We start from the raw sequence: 20,705 nt of genomic DNA, 5'->3' as shown, positions 1-20,705 counted from the left end.
TTTCCAGATGTCAGAATATCAGGGGAGGGGTGCTTGTCTAATTTCAATCCTCTTCCTCCTCCTCCATCCAGTGGAATTGTGTCCTCTCCTCCCATTTTTGTAGTTATGTCACAACTATCCCCTGGGGGGCTGGTCCTCCTTCTAGACTCTCATTCCCCCAACAGATGCTGCCGCTATTTGTCTACAATCTCATTGGCTTGGCAGGGAGCTTTGCCCGGCTCCCGTCACCTGGCGCAACTCAGGGAGGGTTTTATAAAAGGAGATGCAGCAGCCGGGCAAAATATTCCGAAGCTGGTCTCCCTTCACAGCTTCTCTCTCTCTCTCTCTCTCTCTCTCTCTCTCTCTCTCTTTTTCTCTCTCTCTCTCTCTCCCTCCCTCTCCCTCTCTCTCTCTGTCTCTCGCAAAGGCTCCTCCGAAATTTATCCATCATGCTGACGGTGGGCAGGTTTCTGGCGCTGCTTCTGCTGACCTGGAGCATGTACACAGCTGCCCTGCCGGCAGAAGATAACTTTTCTGCACAGACCAGCAGGGTGAGTTGCAGGGCTGAGCGGGTGGAAGGGAGTGAATTGACATGCCTTCAATACCTGAAGAAGAAACGGTGGCTTTTCAGGAAAGCAAGCTTTCAAAAGAATGGTGAAATAGTCCAGGCTTGTGGCGGGAGGGACATCGGGGCATGGGTTTCTTTTTTCTTTTTCATAAGAAGGGTCCACGTGAAGAATTGGAGACAAACAAGGACATATCAGAGGTGGGGAGAGTAGAAGATAATTGATCAGAGCCTTAATGCAGGCTCTTAGTTTACTCTTCCATTGAGAACTGCAAAAAAGAAAGAAAGAACGCTAATAGAATAATAATGCTCCAACACTAGAAGTTTTTAAGAAGATGTTGCATAACATTTTTGTCTGAAGTGATGTAGGGCTTCCTGCGTAAGCAGGGGGCTGGACTAGAAGACCTCCAAGGTCCCTTCCAACTCTGTTATTCTATTCTCTATTGTATTGTATTGTATTGTATTCTATTGATCTATTCTATTGAAGTATTGATGTATTCTATTCTATTCTATTCTATTCTATTCCATTCTATTCTTCTCCTATTTTCTTATTGAATTGTATTCTATTATTCTATTCTATTCTAATTCTATTCTATTCTGTCTAACCTATATTCTATTCTGTTCTATTCCAATTTTCTATTTGATTTGATTTGATTTGATTCGATTTGATCCAATCTGATCCGATTCTACTCTATTCTACTCTATTCAGCTTCCATTCTATTCTACTCTGCTTCTCTTAGAAACATAGAAATATATGTTTTCTCTTTCTAACATAGAAACACAGAAGATTGACGGCAGAAAAAGACCTCATAGAAACATAGAAACATAGAAGACTGACGGCAGAAAAAGACCTCATGGTCCATCTAATCTGCCCTTATATTATTTCCTGTATTTTATCTTAGGGTGGATATATGTTTATGCCAGGCATGTTTAAATTCAGTTACTATGGATTTCCCAACCATGTCTGCTGGAAGTTTGTTCCAAGCATCTACTACTCTTTCAGTCAAATAATATTTTCTCACGTTGCTTCTGATCTTTCCCCCAACTAACCTCAGATTGTGCCCCCTATTAAAAACACTTCCCTCCTGAACCTTATTTAACCCTCTAACGTATTTAAATGTTTCGATCATGTCCCCCCATTCCCTTCTGTCCTTCAGACTATATAGATTGAATTCATGAAGTCTTTCCTGATAAGTTTTTTGCTTAAGACCTTCCACCATTCTCTTCTCTCTCTTCTCTTATTTTCTTATTGTATTCTATTCTATTCTATTCTATTCTAATTCTATTCTATTTTGTCTATCCTATATTCCATTCCATTCTATTCCATTCCAATTTTCTATTTTATTCTACTCTATTCTAATTTTAAAGAATAACAATCCCAGCTTTTATGAGTTCTCTCAAAAGCCAGTTTCCCAGGTCCCTCTGTGCCTTCTTGCCACAGAAGCAGGGGTGAAATTCAGCAGGTTCTGACAGGTTCTGGAGAAGTGGTAGCAGAAATTTTGTGCAGTTCAGAGAACTGGCAAATACCACCTCTGGCCGTCCCCAGAGTGCAGTGGGAATGGGAATTTTGCAATATCCTTCCCCTGGAGCGGAGTGGGAGTGGAGACTTTGCAATAGCACACATATACAGTCTGCAATGAATTGCAGAATCCTTGCTTCATTAGCCCTGTCCCCAAGACAAATGCAAACTGGGACAGAGTATTTTCTGAATAACCTTTCTCAGCTCATTTGTGGTGTTCCAAATCCATTTGAGAGCCATAAATTGCTGGTGCTTGGGTTAAGAATGGACTTTATCTACACTCCAGCAGCTCATAGAAAATGTAAACCCAGCTGGAAAGGTCAGGAACAAGTAGGAAGAAATCATCCTGCAGAGACTTGTTATGCACCGTTCAAAAAAATAGAATTAGCTGCTTTCCTATATTCACATTTACCATGGACAGTGGTAAACGTGACCACTACAGATGGCTCTTTAAAAATAATGGAGGGAAGTCCTTTCAAAAGATATATTGAGAGGCTAGGACAGGGATCAGCAACCTTAAGCGCTCAAAGAGACATTTGGACCCATTTCCCACCAAAAAGAAAACACCGGGAGCCACAAAACTCTTCCCGTGCCTGACAGCCACAAAACTAGCACATGTAGTTGAATTAAATGTTCCGTTTCCTTCTGAAACAATTCATTTGTTTATTTGTTTATTTGTGATTTGATTTGATTTGATTGGCGCCCCTCTCCGTAGACCCGGGGCGACTAACAACAATAATAAAACAGCACATAACAAATCTAATATTTAAAATAACTAAAAACCCTTATTAAAAGCCAAACATACACACACACAAACATACCATGCATAAATTGTATAGGCCTGAGGGGAAAGCAATATCTCAATTCCCCCATGCCTGATGACAGATATGGGTTTTAAGGAGCTTAGGAAAGGCGAGGAGTGTGGGGGCAATTCTGATCACTGGGGGGACCTGCTTCCAGAGGGTCGGGGCCGCCACAGAGAATGCTCTTCCCCTGGGTCCTGCCAGATGACATTGTTTAGTCGACGGAACCTGGAGAAGGCTAACTCTGTGGGACCTAACTGGTCGCTGGGATTCGTACGGCAGAAGGCAGTCCTGGAGATATTCTGGTCCGATGCCATGAAGGGCTTTATAGGTCATAACCAACAGTTTGAATTGTGACCGGAAACTGATCAGCGACCAATACAGACTGTGGAGTGTTGGTGTAACATGGGCATACTTAGGGAAGCCCATGATTGCTCTCGCAGCTGCATTCTGCATGATCTGAAGTTTCCGAACACTTTTCAAAGGTAGCCCCATGTAGAGAGCATTACAGTAGTCGAGCCTCGAGGTGATGAGGGCATGAGTGACTGTGAGCAGTGACTCCTGGTCCAAATAGGGCCGCAACTGGTGCACCAGGTGAACCTGGGCAAACGCCCCCTTCGCCACAGTTGAAAGATGTTTCTCTAAAGTGAGCTGTAGATCGAGGACCCTCTCTGAGGGGGTCAATTATTCCCCCCCCAGGGTGATGGACAGATGGATGGAATTGTCCCTGAGAGGCAAAACCCACAGCCACTCCATCTTATCAGGGTTGAGTTTGAATATGGAGTTTCTTGGATCCATGGTTGGCCTACTGTGCGTGTGTGTCAAAAAGCTCAATCAATTTAATGCCAGTGAGCATCAACACACTGGCATCATGACGCATATTTTGAGCAACAGGGAACCGCAGAAGAGGGATGAGAGAGCCACATGCGGCTCCAGACCTGTGGATTGCCGACTGCTGGCCTAGCAGATCGCCCCCAGGGACCTGGAATTGACACAAGGGCAACCCAAGTGAAATGACCGATTGTCCTTTAAGCATAGGTGCTCCAAGACAAATGGTCTCTGAAGCTGGAAGGGCCAACTCCCCGCTGGGCAAGACTAATGTCGAAGAAACAGTGGAACGGAATCACTGAAGAAAGGCTGCTGAGGGAGAGACAAAACAAAACGTGAATGACCAAAATTTAAAGTAATTTTTAAAAGAAATGAAATGAATCGCATCAAATTCTTGAATTGTCCCGCAGCGAGTTGGCCGTGGCAGAGTGTGTTGTGCCATTTTGGGGAGAGGAGCATTAAAATCTCAGATAGACCTGTTGTGCCAGGAAATGTGAAGTCACAGACGACTTCTCGGGATGTGGAAACTTTTTGTTGGAAACAGGAGGAGGCTGGCTTGAAAATGGAAATGGCTACTTCAGGAAGTTTCCCAGTTTCTCTCTCTCTCCAGCCCTGGAAATTCCCGGATTCCCACCTATCTGGGTTCAAAACAGATCAAATTTAGCTTTTCAAGCTATGCTCAGACAGTGAATAGGATTCCCTTGGGAAGACAGGAGGTCTCTTGTGAATGCCATGGGCCTGTCATTTCTATCTTATGACAGGTGGTCCTAGATGTACAACAGGTCCTTTAGTGACTTTTCAAAGTTACAGTGCCGAAAAACATGACCATTTTTCAGTGTTGTGATCTTAGTAGAATCCCTATTATGTACAGTGAGAGCATGTGCACCAAGGCAAATTCCTTGTGTGTTCACTCACACTTGGCCAATAAAATTCTATTCTATTCTATTCTTCTCTTATTCTTATTCTATTCTCTATTCTATTCTTATTCTCTATTTTATTCTTATTCTCATCTCTATTTTATTCCTTTCCTTTCTCTTCTTTTCTCATTCTATTCTCTCTTCTTTTTTCTTCTTATTCTCCTCTCTCTTCTCTTCTCTTCTTTTCTCTTTTCTTCTTGTTCTTCTTGTCTATTTTATTCTTCTTCTCTATTCTCTTCTCTTCTTCTTCTTATTGTCTATTCTATTCTTCTGCTCTTCTCTCTTCTCTTTTCTTCTCTATTTCTGTCATCAAAATTCAGATCCTTGAAGATTGACTCATATTTATGACCGTTGCTGTGTCCTGAGTTCATCTTTGTCGACCTTTTGATGTGCAAGGGTAACGGGGAAGCCAAATTCACTTAGCAACTGGGTTACTAACTTGGCATTTGCAGCGATTCTCTGTGAAAAGAACGGTCATAAAGTGAAACAAAACTGATTTCACAACTATTTCACTTTGGGGCTTCGTTAAGTTGAGGATTTACCTGTAGAAACAGGGAGGGGTCTGTCTTGTAAATATAAAATTGGAGGTGATTATTTTAATCTCTACGTGAATTTTCCTGGGGAGGGGGTGTGTTTCCACCCCGCCTTAAAAGAAAACCCCTTTACTCCAAAAAAAAAAAAAAATCTCAATAGCTCCTTGTCTGTTTTCTTCTCTCTCTCTCCTTCTCTCCTGCCTCCTTCATCACGACCATAAGGAGCAATCTAAAGCTCAGAAAAATCTCCTGAAAAGGCTAGCGGGGCTCCTAAACGGGGTGAACGCGGATCGTGACTCGGCAGTGGCATTCACCGACTTTGAAGAGCCTCCAGAAATAAAACTGGAGGAAGAGCCCTTGATGCTGGGCCAGTCGCAGCGCCTCGGCCAGCGAAACCGCAAAACTCCATGCAAAAACTTCTTCTGGAAAACCTACACGCTCTGCTAACAAACCCTTGGTTGCTTTTCTGGCTTCCGGAGCTGTTCTTTTGGTGTGTATGGTCGGGCCAGAAAAAAGAAAGAAAGAAAAATAAATTACAGCCTGTGTGGTTCCTGCCCATCCAGACAAGGGCGATAAGGGTGGCTGGGGCTTCCTCATCACATTTGTTTGCAACCTAAGTAAGCCCAGGCCTCTTTGCAAAAGGCCGCAAGTCGGACGGGGGGATTGAAGGCGAAGGACTGGGTCAGTTTGTTGTGAATCACTTCCCACCCCGAGTCTTTGCTAAGCTGTGACCAGGCGTTCCCTTCTGCCTTCTGTGGTAATGCTGTCCCTCCTTTTCTTTCTCAGCTTCTCTCCTTTTCCTCATCGAAGCACAAACTCTGATTTTGTGATGATTTAATTGACAAATAAAGCATGGACTGAGGACATTGCGATGCGGAGTTAACATTTATTTTCCGGTGTCTCTGTCTCTCTTTCTCATCCTCTCACTTTCTTGTTGTCTCATTCTCTTTCCCCTTTTCATTCTCTTTCTTTCTTTATCTTTATCTCTTTCATTCTCTCTCTCTTTCTCTTTCTCATTCTCTCTCTCTTTTTCATTCCCCCTCATTCTCTTCCTTTTTCTCATTCTCTTTCTCACTCTCTCTGTCTTTCTCTCTCTCATTATCTCTCTCTTTCTCATTCTGTTTCTCATTCTCTTTTTCATTCTCTCTCTTTATCAGGTTCTCTCTTTCTCATTCTCTCATTCTCTCTTTATCGTTCTCTCTGTCTTTCTCTATTTTTCTCATTTTCTCTCTCTCTCTCTTTCTCATTTTCTGTTTTGCATTCTCTCTTTTTCATTCTCTTTCTCATTCTCTCTGTCTTTCTCATTCTCTTTCTCATTGTCTCTCTTTCTCATTTTCTTTTTCTCATTCTCTCTCTCTTTCTCATTCTCTTTCTCATTCTCATTCTCTTTTTCATTCTCTTTCTCATTCTCTGTCTTTCTCTTTTTCTCATTCTCTCTCTCTTTTTCATTCTCTCTCTCTTTCTGTTTTTTCCTCTCTCTCTCTTCCTCTTTTTCTCCCTCTTTCAAAAAGTAGAGGGATTTTAATCCTGATTCTAATCATGGTGAAAACTTCAGGGGAAATGTCAGATGCTAAGAAGTGTGGATGCCTGAGGCAACAGATATGGCTGGAGCTGCAGACAGATACTTTCGTGTCTCACAATTTATTCTACTGCCCCTTAAAGCGCTCTTGAGGTTGGGAAAAAACTACTAGGCGCTCGCTGGTTAGTAGAGATAACATGCAGATGGCACTAGCTCTGAGCCAGAATAATTATGGAAGGTGGAGGATCAATCAATGTCAAAGCAACCGAGGTCATGCTTCCTTAGCTTTGCTCAAAATCTTTGACTTCTGGAGCGATGTTTGGGGTGAAAAGGAAGCATCAATGCTCCAATCAATGCCTCAGTTATAGGTCGGGGCCTTCCCTTGGGCACTTTTGCTAGCAATACACCGTCCTGCTTGAAATCCCAAAGCGATAATTCCACCCACAAAGAAAACTTTTTTTCAACTACGTCCCTCAAGCTGCATCCTCCCAAATCCAGCTTTTACCCCGAGAGTAGTCAACATATTTGTTTGTTTATTAGATTTATTCGATCCTGTTAGTGACTACTTCACCTTCAACAGCAACAACACAAGAGCACGTAATAGATACAAACTAAATGTAAATCGCTCCAAACTTGACTGCAGAAAATATGACTTCAGCAACAGAGTGATCAATGCCTGAAATTCACTACCTGACTCTGTTGTTTCTTCTCCTAACCCCAAGATCTTCAACCTTAAATTATCTTCCGTTCACCTCTCCCCTTTTCTAAGAGGTCTATAAGGGGAATGTATAAGGGCACTATTGTGCCTACCGTCCCTGTCCTTCTGTCCTATTATCCTTTTTATCACCTCTTTATACTATATAATTCTATACTTGTATGACAAACAAACAAACAAACAAACAAACAAATAAAAAAATAAAAAATAAAAAAATTCTATGCCACCCTTCTCTGCAGACTCAGGGCGGGTCACAACAAAATTAGGTACAAAAATACAATGTATAAGAAATCTAAATTAAAATCAATTCTAAACCCCAACATTTAAAACAATCATCCACATTAATTCCATATACATTGACCGGAGATAGACAAAACACTCAAGGGCCCGAAGCTTGCCAGCAAAGATGAGTTTTTAAGACCAGGAGGGTAGGGGCGGTACGAATCCCTGGAGGGAGTTGATTCCAGAGGACCGGGGCCACCACAGAGAAGGCTCTTCCCCTAGGCCCCACCAGGCGGCATTGCCTAGATGACGGGACCTGGAGAAGGCCGAGTATGTGGGACCTGACCGGCCGCTGGGATACTTGAAGCAGAAGGCGGTCCTGTAAGTAATCTGGTCCTAAAACATGTAGGGCTTTATAGGCTATGACCAAGACTTTGAATTGCGTTCGGAGACCAATCAGCAGCCAATGCAGTTCGCGGAGTATGGACGACACTAACATTGGCTAACATTACAAAGCATTAACTTCCAATTCTCTACCAGTGACAAATGACTGAGAGGCTGTCTTTCCTTCGGTTATCCTTCAGCAACACGTCAGATGCCACTTTTGTAAAAACAAAACTCAGGAACCCATTTTGGGGTGTATAGATTGTGCTGGTGAGACCACATTTGGAATACTGTGTTCAGTTCTGGAGACCTCACCTACAAAAAGAGATTGATCAAATTGAACGGGTCCAAAGACGGGCTACAAAAATGGTGGAAGGTCTTCAGCATAAAACTGATCATGAACTCAATCTGTATAGTCTGCAGGACAGAAGGGAAAGGGGGAACATGATGGAAACATTTAAATATGTGAAAGAGTTAAATAAGGTTCAGGAGGGAAGTGTTTTTAATAGGAAAGTGAACAGAACAAGGGGGCACAATCTGAGGTTAGTTGGGGGAAAGATCAGAAGCAACGTGAGAAAATATTATTTGACTGAAAGAGACGTAGATGCTTGGAACAAACTTCCAGCAGACGTGGTTGGTCAATCCACAGGAACTGAATTTAAACATGCCTGGGATAAACACAGATCCACCCTAAGATAAAATACAGGAAATAGTATAAGGACAGACTAGATGGACCAGGAGGTATTTTTCTGCCGTCAATCTTCTGTTTCTATTTTGGAAGGTGTGCGATTTGGCTTTCACATTTTCAAAACCAGATTCGCAAGAAGCTCGAAGCGACAAACAAGCAGCCCACGTTGTGGAATTCAAACACTGCTTGACGTATGAAATTGGGGAATCTGGGCGAAAATTAGGTGCACCGCCACGGCAAACTAGCAGAGGGAGGGAAGCCAGCCAGCTGTGAACGGGATTGCATGGACGGATTGATTGTGTTTACAGGAGCGGCATCCCTGGGGCTAAGCATTCAGATTAGGCGAATGGCTCAAGTGGTCTAATGTGGGAAGCTTCGCACCACACGCTGAGTACAAAGTTAAGCACGGGACAATGCCCCAACTGGGAGTCTGTGCTCCTGGGTCTTCGGGGACTGTACCCCTTCCTGCTACATTCATAGCGAGCCCTTCCAGGGAGCACTTTCTCAAGGACATTAATGAGAGGTGATGCAGTGGCCTAGAGGTGGAGTTCTCGCCTGACAATCAGGAGTCTGCGAGTTCGATCCTAGGTAGAGGCAGATATTTCTCTCTCTCTCTGGGCACACTGAGAATATATTTCTTCTGCTCGGCTAGATCAGTTATCAGAAATAAAGACCCTCACACATACACACACACATTGGTTCAAAAGCACCCAGAGGCAAAAGTCTATTGGTAACACTATTTCTGCAATACAAGAATTAACACAAGGAATATCATGCTGGCGGCGTTTTTAAGAAGATGATAAATAACCATCTGTCTGAAGTGGTGTAGGGTTTCCTGTCTAAGCAGGGGGTTGGACTAGAAGACCTCCGAGGTCCCTCCCAACTCTGTTATTCTATTCTATTCTGTTCGGTTCGGTTCAGTTCTATTCATAAATGCTTAATGGAGCAGAGCACAAATTTAACAGCCAGGATTTAAACAGGAAGACGTTATTAGGAGTAAAAGCCAAGGTATTTTTTTTTCTTTGTTTCAACAGGAAGGACCCACTGGTCAAACCATCCTATATGAGGGGGACAAAGTGTACAACTAACCAGAACACAAGAACACACAAGGACTGACAGCCAACAGACCCCTTCTCCTTATGCAGCATCATAGTTGAGGCCATTATCCCCAAATTTCTGGAGCTGGAATCCTAAAGAGGAGGCTTTCATGCTGGCTACTTGAATCCCGATTAGGTCCCGCAGAGTTGGCCTTCTCCGAGTCCCGTCAACTAAACAATGTCGTCTGGTGAAACCCAGGGGAAGAGCCTTCTCTATGGCGGCCCCGACCCTCTGGAATCAACTCCATCTGTAGATTCGAACTTCCCCCACCCTCCTCACCTTCCGCAAGGCCCTGAAGACTTATCTATGGCACCAGGCATGGGGAAATTGATGCAAGATTTATGTGTGTTTTTGATTGGGTAGTATTGACTGTTTTTAATGATATTGGGGTTTTAGTTATAGTTTTTTAATCATTGGATTAGTATAGCATTGTTTATTGTTGTTGTGAGCCGCCCTGAGTCTTCGGAGAGGGGCAGCATACAAATCTAATAAATTATTATTATTATTATTATTATTTATTATTATTATTATTACTATTATTACTATTATTATTATTATTATTATTGATCTGTCACTAAGAGTGAGAACCACAATTCCTATAAATGCCAGAGTAAGTGAGTAAGTAAGTAAGCAAGCAAGCAAGTAAATAAACCAATAAACCAATAATCAATCAATTGATCAATCAACCACACTCCATTAAAAGAAGGCTGGGGAAAATCCACCTGTAATCTCATAAACTGGCATTATGAGTCTATGCAGTCAGCTTCATGGTGCAGCCATAAAATCAAAATTTGGAAGATATAATGATCCATAAAACTTCAGGGGACTCATTTAATTCCAGGTTTACTTTAACAAAAAGAGCAAGGAAGCTCAGAACTGAAAATTCTCCCCAGTGGAGAAGATTATATTTTTTTACACACGAACTTACTTTCCAGGCTGGGCCCATCAACTTCCTTAATGGAATAATAGTGGCCAATGTGGAAATAGAAACATAGAAGATTGATGGCAGAAAAAGACCTCCTGGTCCATGTAGTCTGCCCTTATGCTATTTCCTGTATTTTATCCCCATGTCCAGTCGGTGAAGCAGGGTAAGTGATGTGCCAGAGCCTGGAGGTTGTTGGGGTCTGGATGCGTGTCAACAGGCTCAAACTCAACCCTGACAAGACGGAGTGGCTGTGGGTTTTGCCTCCCAAGGACAATTCCATCTGTCCATCCATTATCCTGGGGGGGGGATCACTGACCCCCTGGGAGAGGGTCCGCAACTTGGGCGTCCTCCTCGATGCACAGCTAACATTGCAGCACCATCTTTCAACTGTGATGAGGAGGGCGTTTCCACAGGTCCGCCTGGTGCACCAGTTGCGGCCCTATTTGGACAGGGAGTCACTGCTCACAGTCACTCATGCCCTCATCACCTCGAGGTTTGACTATTGCAATGTTCTCTACATGGGGCTACCTCTGAAGAGTGTTCAGAAACTTCAGATCGTGCAGAATGCGGCCGCGAGAGCAATTGTGGGGCTTCCTAGATTCGCCCATGTCACTGGCTGCCGATTAGTTTCCAGTCACAATTCAAAGTGTTGGAAATGACCTATAAAACCCTACATGGCATCGGACCAGAATACCTTCGGTACCGTCTTCTACCGCACGAATCTCAGCGGCCGATAAGGTCCCATGGAGTAGGCCTTCTCCGGGTCCCGTCGACTAAGCCAGTGTTTCCCAACCTTTTTTGAGCCGCGGCACATTATTCATATTTTCAAAATCCTGGGGAACATTGAAAGGGGGGGGGGGCGGGCTAAAGAAAAGTTTGGACAAAAAAACCCTCTCTCTTCCTCCCTTTCGCTCTATTTCTCCCTCTTTCTCTCCTTTCCTTCCTTCCCTTCTTTCTCTCTCTCCATCCGTCTTTCTTTCTTCCTCTCTTTTTTGCTCTCTTTCTCTCTCCCTCCTTCCCTTCCTCTGTCTTTCTCTCTCCCTTGCTCTCTCTCTCTGTCTCTCTTGCTATCTCTTTCTTGCTTTTCTCTCTCTCTCTTTCACTGTCTTGCTATATGTCTCTTTCTTTCTCTTTGCCTCTCTTGCTATCTCTCTTTCCTTCTCTTTCTTTCTCTCTCTCTCTGCCTCTCTTGCTAAGTCTCTCTTTTTCTCTTGCTATGTCTCTCTTTCTTTTTCTCTCTCTCTGCCTCTCTTGCTATGTCTCTCTCTCTCTCTTTCTCTGCCTCTCTTGCTGTCTCTCTTTCTTGCTCTGTCTCTCTGCCTCTCCTGCTATGTCTCTCTTTCTCTCTCTCTCTGCCTCTCTTATATGTCTCTCTTTCTTTCTCTTTCTCTCTCTCTCTGCCTCTCTTGCTAAGTCTCTCTTTTTCTCTTGCTATGTCTCTCTTTCTTTTTCTCTCTCTCTGCCTCTCTTGCTATGTCTCTTTCTCTCTCTTTCTCTGCCTCTCTTGCTGTCTCTCTTTCTTGCTCTGTCTCTCTTTCTCTGCCTCTCTTGCTATGTCTCTCTTTCTCTCTCTCTCTGCCTCTCTTATATGTCTCTCTTTCTTTCTCTTTCTCTCTCTCTCTGCCTCTCTTGCTAAGTCTCTCTTTTTCTCTTGCTATGTCTCTCTTTCTTTTTCTCTCTCTCTGCCTCTCTTGCTATGTCTCTCTTTCTCTGCCTCTCTTGCTGTCTCTCTTTCTCTGCCTCTCTTGCTATGTCCCTCTTTCTCTCTCTCTCTCTTGCTATGTCTTTCTCTCTCTCTCTGTCTCTCTTGCTATGTCTCTCTTTCTTTCTCTTTCTCTCTCTGCCTCTCTTGCTAAGTCTCTCTTTTTCTCTTGCTATGTCTCTCTTTCTTTTTCTCTCTCTCTGCCTCTCTTGCTATGTCTCTCTTTTTCTCTCTCTCTGCCTCTCTTGCTATGTCTCTCTTTCTCTCTCTCTTTCTCTGCCTCTCTTGCTGTCTCTCTTTCTTGCTATGTCTCTCTTTCTCTCTCTCTCTGCCTCTCTTATATGTCTCTCTTTCTTTCTTTCTTTCTTTCTTTCTTTCTTTCTTTCTTTCTTTCTCTCTCTCTCTCAATTGACCGCCACGTCAGGGCTCCCGCTTGCAGTCAGCTGAGAGAGAGAGAGAGCGCTCCCTCTCGCCGCCGCCTGGAGCTCCCTCTCGCCGCAGCCATCTCCCTGCGACTGCCTGCGGCCGCTGCAGCCCCCCCCCCCCCCGGGCCACAAAGGACATTTGCCGCCGACGCCAGTGAAGCTTCAGCTGGGCGGGGCGCTGCCGGTACTTCCCTCCTGGGGCTCCCGCTCGCAGCTGTCCCCCCGGCTTCTGCTCGATGCCGCGGTTTTCGGCGCTGTCCTGCTGTGCCCCAAAGAAGGAAGGCGGGAAAAAGGCGAGAAGAATGGAGCTCTCCTCCTTCCTGCCTTCCGTCTTTGGGGCCCAGCAGGACAGCGCCGAAAACCTTGGCATCGAGCAGGAGCCAGGGGACAGCTGCGAGCGGGAGCTCAGTGCAAGGAGCCGCTGACTGAGGGCCCCAATTTGCCCAGGGCCCGGTAGCGCGCTCCCTGTAGTACCCGTCTATCGGCGGCCCTGGCTTTGCGCCATGAAGAGAAAACGGCAGCAGGGAAAAGTCGGCCGTTTTCTCTTCATGGCGCAAAGCCACACAGTCCCGGACTCTCGGATTCCTCGCCCCAAGGCAGGAGGCGGTGGCGGAGAAGAGTGGGCGGATCGGGCAGGCAATGGGGCAGGACGGAGAAGCCAGGGGCGCGTTTGGCCGGAGGCACCGTGGGGAGCAGGGGCAGGGTGGTGTGGCAGTAGGAGTAAAGGGAGCCGCGGCTGCCCCTGCCTCCCCACGGTGCCTCCGGCCAAACGCACCCCTGGCTTCTCCGCCCTGCCCCATTGCCCGCCCGATCCGCCCACTCTCCTCCGCCGCCTCTCGCCGTGGCACACCTGACAGTGTCTCGCGGCACACCACTGTGCCGCGGCACACCGGTTGGGAAACGCTGGACTAAGCAATGTCATCTGGCGGGACTCAGAGGAAGAGACTTCTCTGTGGTGGCCCTGGCCCTCTGGAATCAACTCTCCCCAGAGATTAGAACTGCCCCCACTCTCCTTGCCTTTGTAAGTTACTGAAAACCCACCTATGTCGCCACGCATGGGGTAATTGAGGTTTATGTATGGTATGACTGAGTTGTATGGTTATTTTAATGATATGGTTTTTAGATGTCTTTTTAAGTATTGGATTTGTTACATTATTTATCAATGTTGTGAGCCGCTCCGAGTCAGAGGGGCGGCATACAAATCTAATAAATTATTATTATTGTTGTTGTTGTTGTTGTTGTTGTTGTTGTTGTTGTTATATGTTTATCCCAGGCATGTTTAAATTCAGTGACTGTGGACTGACCAACCACGTCTGTTGGAAGTTTGTTCCAAGCATCTACTACTCTTTCGGTAAAATATTTTCTCACGTTGCTTCTGATCTTTCCCCCAATTGACCTCAGATGGTGCCCCTCTTGTGTCCAACATGTAATGCGGATTCCAGACCAAGGAGCCGTAGTCATACATATACTGTATCCGGTTTGGTGATTACTGCTGAACACTAACACATAGCAATAACCCTTAGACCCTTAGACTTATCTAATGCTTCACAGTGCTTTGCAGCCCTCTCTAAGCGGTTTACTGAGTCAGCCTCTTGCCCTCAACAATCTAGGCCCTCGTTTTATCCACCTTGGCAGGGTGGAAGGCAAGTTTAAGTTTTCTGCCACGTATTTATGACTGTTGTTAGCTGCTCTGAGTCATTTTTGGAGTGAGCAGCATATAAATACAAATAATAACTAACTAACTAACTAACTAACTAACTAACTAACTAACTAACTAACTAAATAAATAAATAAATAAATAAATAAATAATGTTCCCATGTACTTAAAACTGTGTCATGTAGATTACAGCTTTTACTATAATTTTATATATGCTTGGCAAAAATAAATAAATAAATAAATAAATGCAATTAAATTAAATTGATGAATGGAATGATGGATTGTGTGGCTCTCCATGCCATAACACAGCATGTAGCTAAGTTTTTTCTTTCTCTCCCCTGGCCAGAGGGTTTCCCTGTGCAATTGAAAAGACCCATGAAAAGAATCAAAGAGCTAGAGAAGTACGTGGTATTTACTATCAGGGGAGACGGAGGCCACTAAAAGAAGGGGGGGGGGAAGGCAAGAAGAAAATGATCTCCGCCATTGACACGGGCTTAATTTCCTGCCCGCCTGCCAGGCTGAATTTAACAGCTGTAAGGGACCAGAAATTGCCGCTGATGAATTGGTGCTGAAGTCTGCCTCCCGGGCTGCCACGCCAAGGGATGAGCCATTATTCTTTCAATTTAGCTCACAGATGTCTTTTAATAGGTATTAGGACTCTCCATATGGGGCTCTCTTCACAGCACACAGGGCAGCTGTCCGGCTTCACCTTTTCCGCCCACCTTCTGAGGGCCGGCTAATCAGGATGAATGAGCTGCTCTCTTTTGGGGTAAATGGCGGGCTGGATGGGCTCAACCCACGGCAGGGTTTTTTCCCCTCAACTGATTCGGTTGCTTTGAAAGGGGCTTCATCCTGGTGACGGTATATTTTATTTCATTTCATTTCATTTCATTTTATTATTTATATTATTTATATTATTTATTTTATTTTATTTATTTTATTTTATTTTTTAATTGCTGCCCCTCTCCGAGGACTCTGGGTGGCTCCAAAATTTTATTTTATCTTATTTTATTTTATCATTTTTTATTTTATTATTTTATTTTATTTTATTTTATTTTTTAATTGCCGCCCCTCTCCGAGGACTCTGGGTGGCTCCAAGACTTTTATTTTATTTTATTTTATCATTTTTTATTTTATTATTTTATTTTATTATTTTATTTTATAATTATATTATATTTTATATTTTAATTTATTTTTATTTTATTTTATTTTTTATTTTATTTTATTGTATTTTATTATTTTATTTTTTATTTTATTTTATTTTATTTGTTAGTTAGTTTGTTTGTTTGTGTATTTATTGGATTTATATGCCACCCCTTTCCGAGGATTCTAGGTGGCTCTGAGGACTTTTACTTTACTTCATTTTACCTTACCTTTACCTTTATCTTTACCTTTACCTTACTTTAATTTAATTTAATTTAAATGTCGCCCAACTCCTAAGGACTCTGGGCAGCTTACAACAAAAGGAGCAACATGTAAAAAGAGAACTTTAAAAAATAATTTTAAAAAAACCATAATAAAACTATACCTGTCTCTCATGGACGGATCCAGATGATACCTCATTCGATCAATGGCCCCAGGCCTGCCGGAAAAGCCAGGTCTTTAGAGCGTTCCAGAAGGCCAGAAGGGTGGAGACGGTATGGCTTTCCAGAGGCAGCTGGTTCCGGAGAAAACAAAACCAAAACAAAAATGGTGAACGCCAAATGCCTTTGTTCAGGAGATCTTCTTGACAGGTTTTGAGAAGGACGTCACGTGACTTGTCAGAATGGGGGGGTGTTTGTCAGGTGGGAAAAGAATCCATGAAAAACTTGAAATTTGATAAATAAATAAATAAAAGTCAAATTTGAGCATCTGGAGCATCAAAGGTGAAATGCTATCGGTTCGGCCCTGTTTGGGCATACTGGTAGTGACCTTAGCGCGAGTCTCCGCCTCCCCCAGACACCGCCATTTTCTTTTTTAAAACCCTCCACATATGCAGAGGGTGAAAATAGTGCATGCGTGGGCAGAGCCAGGGGTGAAAAAGCGCATATGTAAATTGTGCACTTCCGAACCGGTAGGAAAGGTAAGTAGGTTCCACCGCTGAGGTAAATCGGCTCTCGTCCCTCACTGTCCCACCTCAGAGCAGAATCCACAGCTTAAGTGGAACTCGAATCAAAAATATTTCTATCTATTCACCGCCCAGCACTACTACCAGTACACACAAACTGAGCCAAAACGGCATCCTTTCACCCATGCTCTCCACTCCCACCCCCACATCAACCTCCCAGTCCCCGGCTGCCAAAGCTTCTTTCCTGAGGGTATTTAATTGCCATGTTACCTTGAGAAGAAGCTTACAGAGGTATGGAGAAACTGGGAGGCGGCAGGGGAGGAAACATTTAAAAGTCTTTTTGGTTTTCTTTAGGGTGCTTCCATAAAAACACATCCACCGGCATTAGGCCAGGTGTCACTCACAAGCTTGGCCTTCCTTTGAGAACTGAGGAGGTGACAGAAACAGGAGGTGAAAGAATTGGGAAACGTAACAAGTTTCTGCTTCAATGGATCCTGTCGCCTGCTCTGTCCCAGGAGGCTGCTAATGGATCATCAATATTGGAAGTCCCCCGAAAGTCTTTCTAGGCTATATAGAGTAGAGTAGAGTAGAGTAGAGTAGAGTAGAGTAGAGTAGAGTAGAGTAGGAGAGTAGAGTAGAGTAGAGTAGAGTAGGAGAGTAGAGTAGAGTAGAGTAGAGTAGAGTAGAAGAGAGTAGAAGAGAGTAGAAGAGAGTAGAAGAGAAGAGAAGATAGAATGGACTGGACTGGACTAGGATAAGGAATAAGGAACAGAATAGAATATGGAATGGAATGGAAGAAGAAAGGAGAGGAGAGGAGAATATAGAATAGAATACCCAAGATTTATGTGCAATGGGTGCCCAAAATTTTTCTCGCCGATTGCTGAGCTTTGAATTTTGGGGCTGAAGGAGCATGGGTGTGGCACCACTGTATTGACTGACGTTTGCTCTCTGGAGTATGGAGATAAGCTCCATGTTTCATCTCCTGTCACTATACAGTTGAGAAAAGCCTTGCCTTCAATCTCGAAACGGTCAAGAAATTCTCAGGCGGCACCGACTCTGTTGATTCCGTGCGCTTCAGTCAGCATCGTGGGCACCCATCGCGGCAGCGCTCATGCCCTTAGCATTTAGGTAGCGTATGACAGTGCGCACTTTGCACTTGGAGGGAAACGGAAGGACGCTCATCTCTAACCTTCACCACAATGTCAGTCGATGATCTACTGACCACTGGCACTGCTCGTTCCCCTCCGCTGGCTTCCCGCTACACGATAGTAATACCACCTTCCTCGGCGAACATTCACCGTGAGAGCTACGTGCCTTGTGACTTTACTTTCCAGATAACCCTCATATTTTAAAAAGTTTTTCAGGCACTAGATATGCCTCTGGAGAAACGGATAAATTAAAACTCTGATCTATCCATAGCATGGTAGCTCTTTGGCTACGCTGAAAAACCCTTTTCTGTCTCTGCTTTACCTTCCCTTCTCCAAGCTCAGCTTATCAATACAGCCAATAATTCCTCATTAGAATAGAATAGAATTCTTTATTGGCCAAGTGTGATTGGACACGCAAGCAATTTGTCTTGGTGCAGATGCTCTCAGTGTACATAAAAGAAAATATACATTTGTCAAGAATCATGAGATACAACACTTAATGATAGTCATAGGGGTCAAATAAGCAATCAAGAAACAATCAATATTAATAAAAATCTTAAGGATACAAGCAACAAATTACAGTCATGCAGTCCTAAGTGGGAGGAAATGGGTGATAGGAATGAAAAGAAAAAATTAGTAGAAATAGCAGTCTAGACTTAGTAAAAAGTTTGATACTGTTGAGGGAATTATTTGTTTAGTAGGTTTAGATTCCTTGGTGTGGACACCTTAGAATTCTCATTCCTGGTTTGGCTTTCTTTACAGAAATTCATTCCCCTTGCCTGAGAGGTCTGAGAGAAGCATAAAAGCAAAATGAATAAATAAATAGAAATAAAGGAAGGAACGGAACAAAGAAATTGACAGATTTTTGCAGAGTCTTTTTTTTGTTTTTCTGGAGTCCATACTTACCGGGGGTGGAGGGAGATCAATCTTTTGGTGGTTTGGGCTTTGGGGGAAATCCTTTTATTGAATTGACCTCATTTTCCGCCTTTTTCTTTGCAGCCACTGCCAATTTCAGCATGAGTTGAAATGAGTAGAATATTGTTTTAATTTTGTTTTGGGACAGTTATGTAAAAAAACAATGCTGCCATAAGGCTAATGGGCCCCTAATAAAGAAGTAGCTCAAGAAATTAAGATGGAGAAGAGCAACCCCCCCCCCCTCAAAGCTGCAGTATAGCGAGGCAGAATTGAGGACACACAAACATTCGGAGATGGAACCATATAAACCAGTGGTTCTCAACCTTTCTAATGCCGTGGCCCCTCATGTTGTGGTGACCCCCAACCATAAGTCTAGCACCAATTCTCCCAACAGAGCTTGAAGCTGATTGGCAAGAAGATTCAGAGGTACACCCCCACTGTCAACGCCTGATTGGTTGGATTGAAAAAATATGTTCCAAGGTGCCAGAATAGAAGTTTTAGTTCCTAACACCATGGGAAATTTGTCTTTTTCCATGGTATTAGGTGACCCCTGTGAAATGGTTGTTTGACCCCCAAAGGGGTCCCGACTCCCAGGGTGAGAACCACTGATATAAACCAACAGACTTCATCTTTCTCTCCTATGCTGGTCAGTCTAACGCAGCCTGATGCAACTTGGAGCAGATAAATTCAGACAACTGTTTTCATAATTCTGGGGTTAATCCCAATACATCCAAGAAAGACCGGGGTGTGTGAATGATAGCAGTCTTCCAATATCTCAGAGGTTGCCACAAAGAAAAGGGAGTCAACCTATTCTCCAAGGCACCTGAGGGTAGAACAAGAAGCAATGGGTGGAAACTAAACAAGGAGAGTACTTTGGAATACTAAGAAGAAATTTCCTGACAGAACAATTCATCAGTTCAACGGCTTGCACAAGCTGTAGATGTTCCATCACTGCAGGTTTTCAAGAAGAGGCCGGACAGCCACTTGTCCAGGATGTTATAAGGTCTCCTGTTTGAGCAGGAAGTTGAACTGGAAGACATCTAAGGTCCCTTCCAACTCTGTTATTCTATGATTGTATTCTCCAAAGCACTTGAAGGAAGGACAAAAAAAGAAGTGAATGGAAAAACCAAGTGAGGTACTAATACCACTCTACAAAGCCTTAGTAAGACTACACCTAGAGTACTGCATCCAGTTTTGGTCACATTAGAAAAAAAGAGGTTGAGACTTCCATTGACTGCCTTCCATTGAGGAGTTATATATTGCACGAGTCAAAAAGAGGGCTATGAAAATATTTACTGAGACCCCCACCCCCCGCATCCTGGATATAAATAGTTTCAACTCCTACCCTCAAAACGTTGCTCTGGAGCACCACACATCAAAACAACTAGACGCAAGAGCAGTTTTTCCCCCCAAATACCTTCACTCTGCTAAACAAATAATCCCCTCAACACTGTCAAACTATTTCCTAAGACTGCACTACTATTACTACAAGTTTTTTCTCATCATTCCTATCACCCATTTCCTTCCACTTATGACTATATGACTGTAACGTCTTGCTTGTATCCTTAAGATTTTTATTAATATGGATTATTTCCTGATTGCTTATTTGCACCCTATGACAATCATTAAGTGTTGTACCTCATGATTCTTGACAAAGGTACAGTATATTTTCTTTTATGTACACCGAGAGCATCTGCACCAAAGACAAATTCCTTGTGTGTCCAATCACACTTGGCCAATAAAGAATGCTATTCTATTCTAGAAAGAGTGCAGAAAAGAGCAACCAGGATGATGAGAGGACCGGAGGTTACAATATACGGTGAACGGTTGCAGGAACTGGGCCTGGCTAGTCTAGTTAAGAGAAGGACCAGGGGAGACATCATAGCAGTGTTCCAATATTTGAGGCACTGCCCCAGAGAGGAGGGGATCAAGCTGTTTTTAAAACACCTGAAGGCCAGACAAGGAATAATAGATGGAAACTGAACAAGGAGAGATTCAACCTAGAAACAAGAATAAATTTTCTGGCAGTGAGAATAATCAACCCATGGAACAAAAGTCGCCTTCGGAAGTTGTATGAGCTTCATCACTCAAAATTTGCAAGAAGAGAGTGGACTGC

General features: G+C 43.6%; 2 protein-coding genes across 3 annotated transcripts in view; one reads left to right on the top strand and one right to left on the bottom strand.

Annotated features, from left to right (window-relative positions):
* The first annotated feature begins 428 nt into the window (after nucleotides 1–428).
* On the top strand, nucleotides 429–5,591 carry LOC139171272 (somatostatin-2-like). The gene is made up of 2 exons (XM_070759335.1): nucleotides 429–530; nucleotides 5,367–5,591. The coding sequence occupies exons 1-2, from the start codon at nucleotides 429–431 to the stop codon at nucleotides 5,589–5,591; spliced, it is 327 nt and encodes a 108-aa protein (XP_070615436.1).
* TARDBP (TAR DNA binding protein) overlaps nucleotides 585–20,705 on the bottom strand; it is a 72,757-nt gene continuing 52,636 nt past the window's right edge. For both annotated transcript variants that reach the window (XM_070759306.1, XM_070759313.1), the window contains 2 exons: nucleotides 16,008–16,136; nucleotides 585–813 (listed from right to left, as the gene is read on the bottom strand). In XM_070759306.1, the coding sequence (XP_070615407.1) occupies nucleotides 16,039–16,136 (98 nt within the window). In that variant the 3' untranslated portion in view covers nucleotides 585–813; nucleotides 16,008–16,038. The remainder of the gene's footprint in view (nucleotides 814–16,007; nucleotides 16,137–20,705) is intronic.

The sequence above is a fragment of the Erythrolamprus reginae genome, chromosome 8, assembly GCF_031021105.1.
Source record: "Erythrolamprus reginae isolate rEryReg1 chromosome 8, rEryReg1.hap1, whole genome shotgun sequence".
Classification (NCBI taxonomy): Eukaryota; Metazoa; Chordata; class Lepidosauria; order Squamata; family Dipsadidae; genus Erythrolamprus; species Erythrolamprus reginae.
Note: the sequence above shows the minus strand (reverse complement) of the source record. Positions and strands in the feature narration are given on the sequence as shown.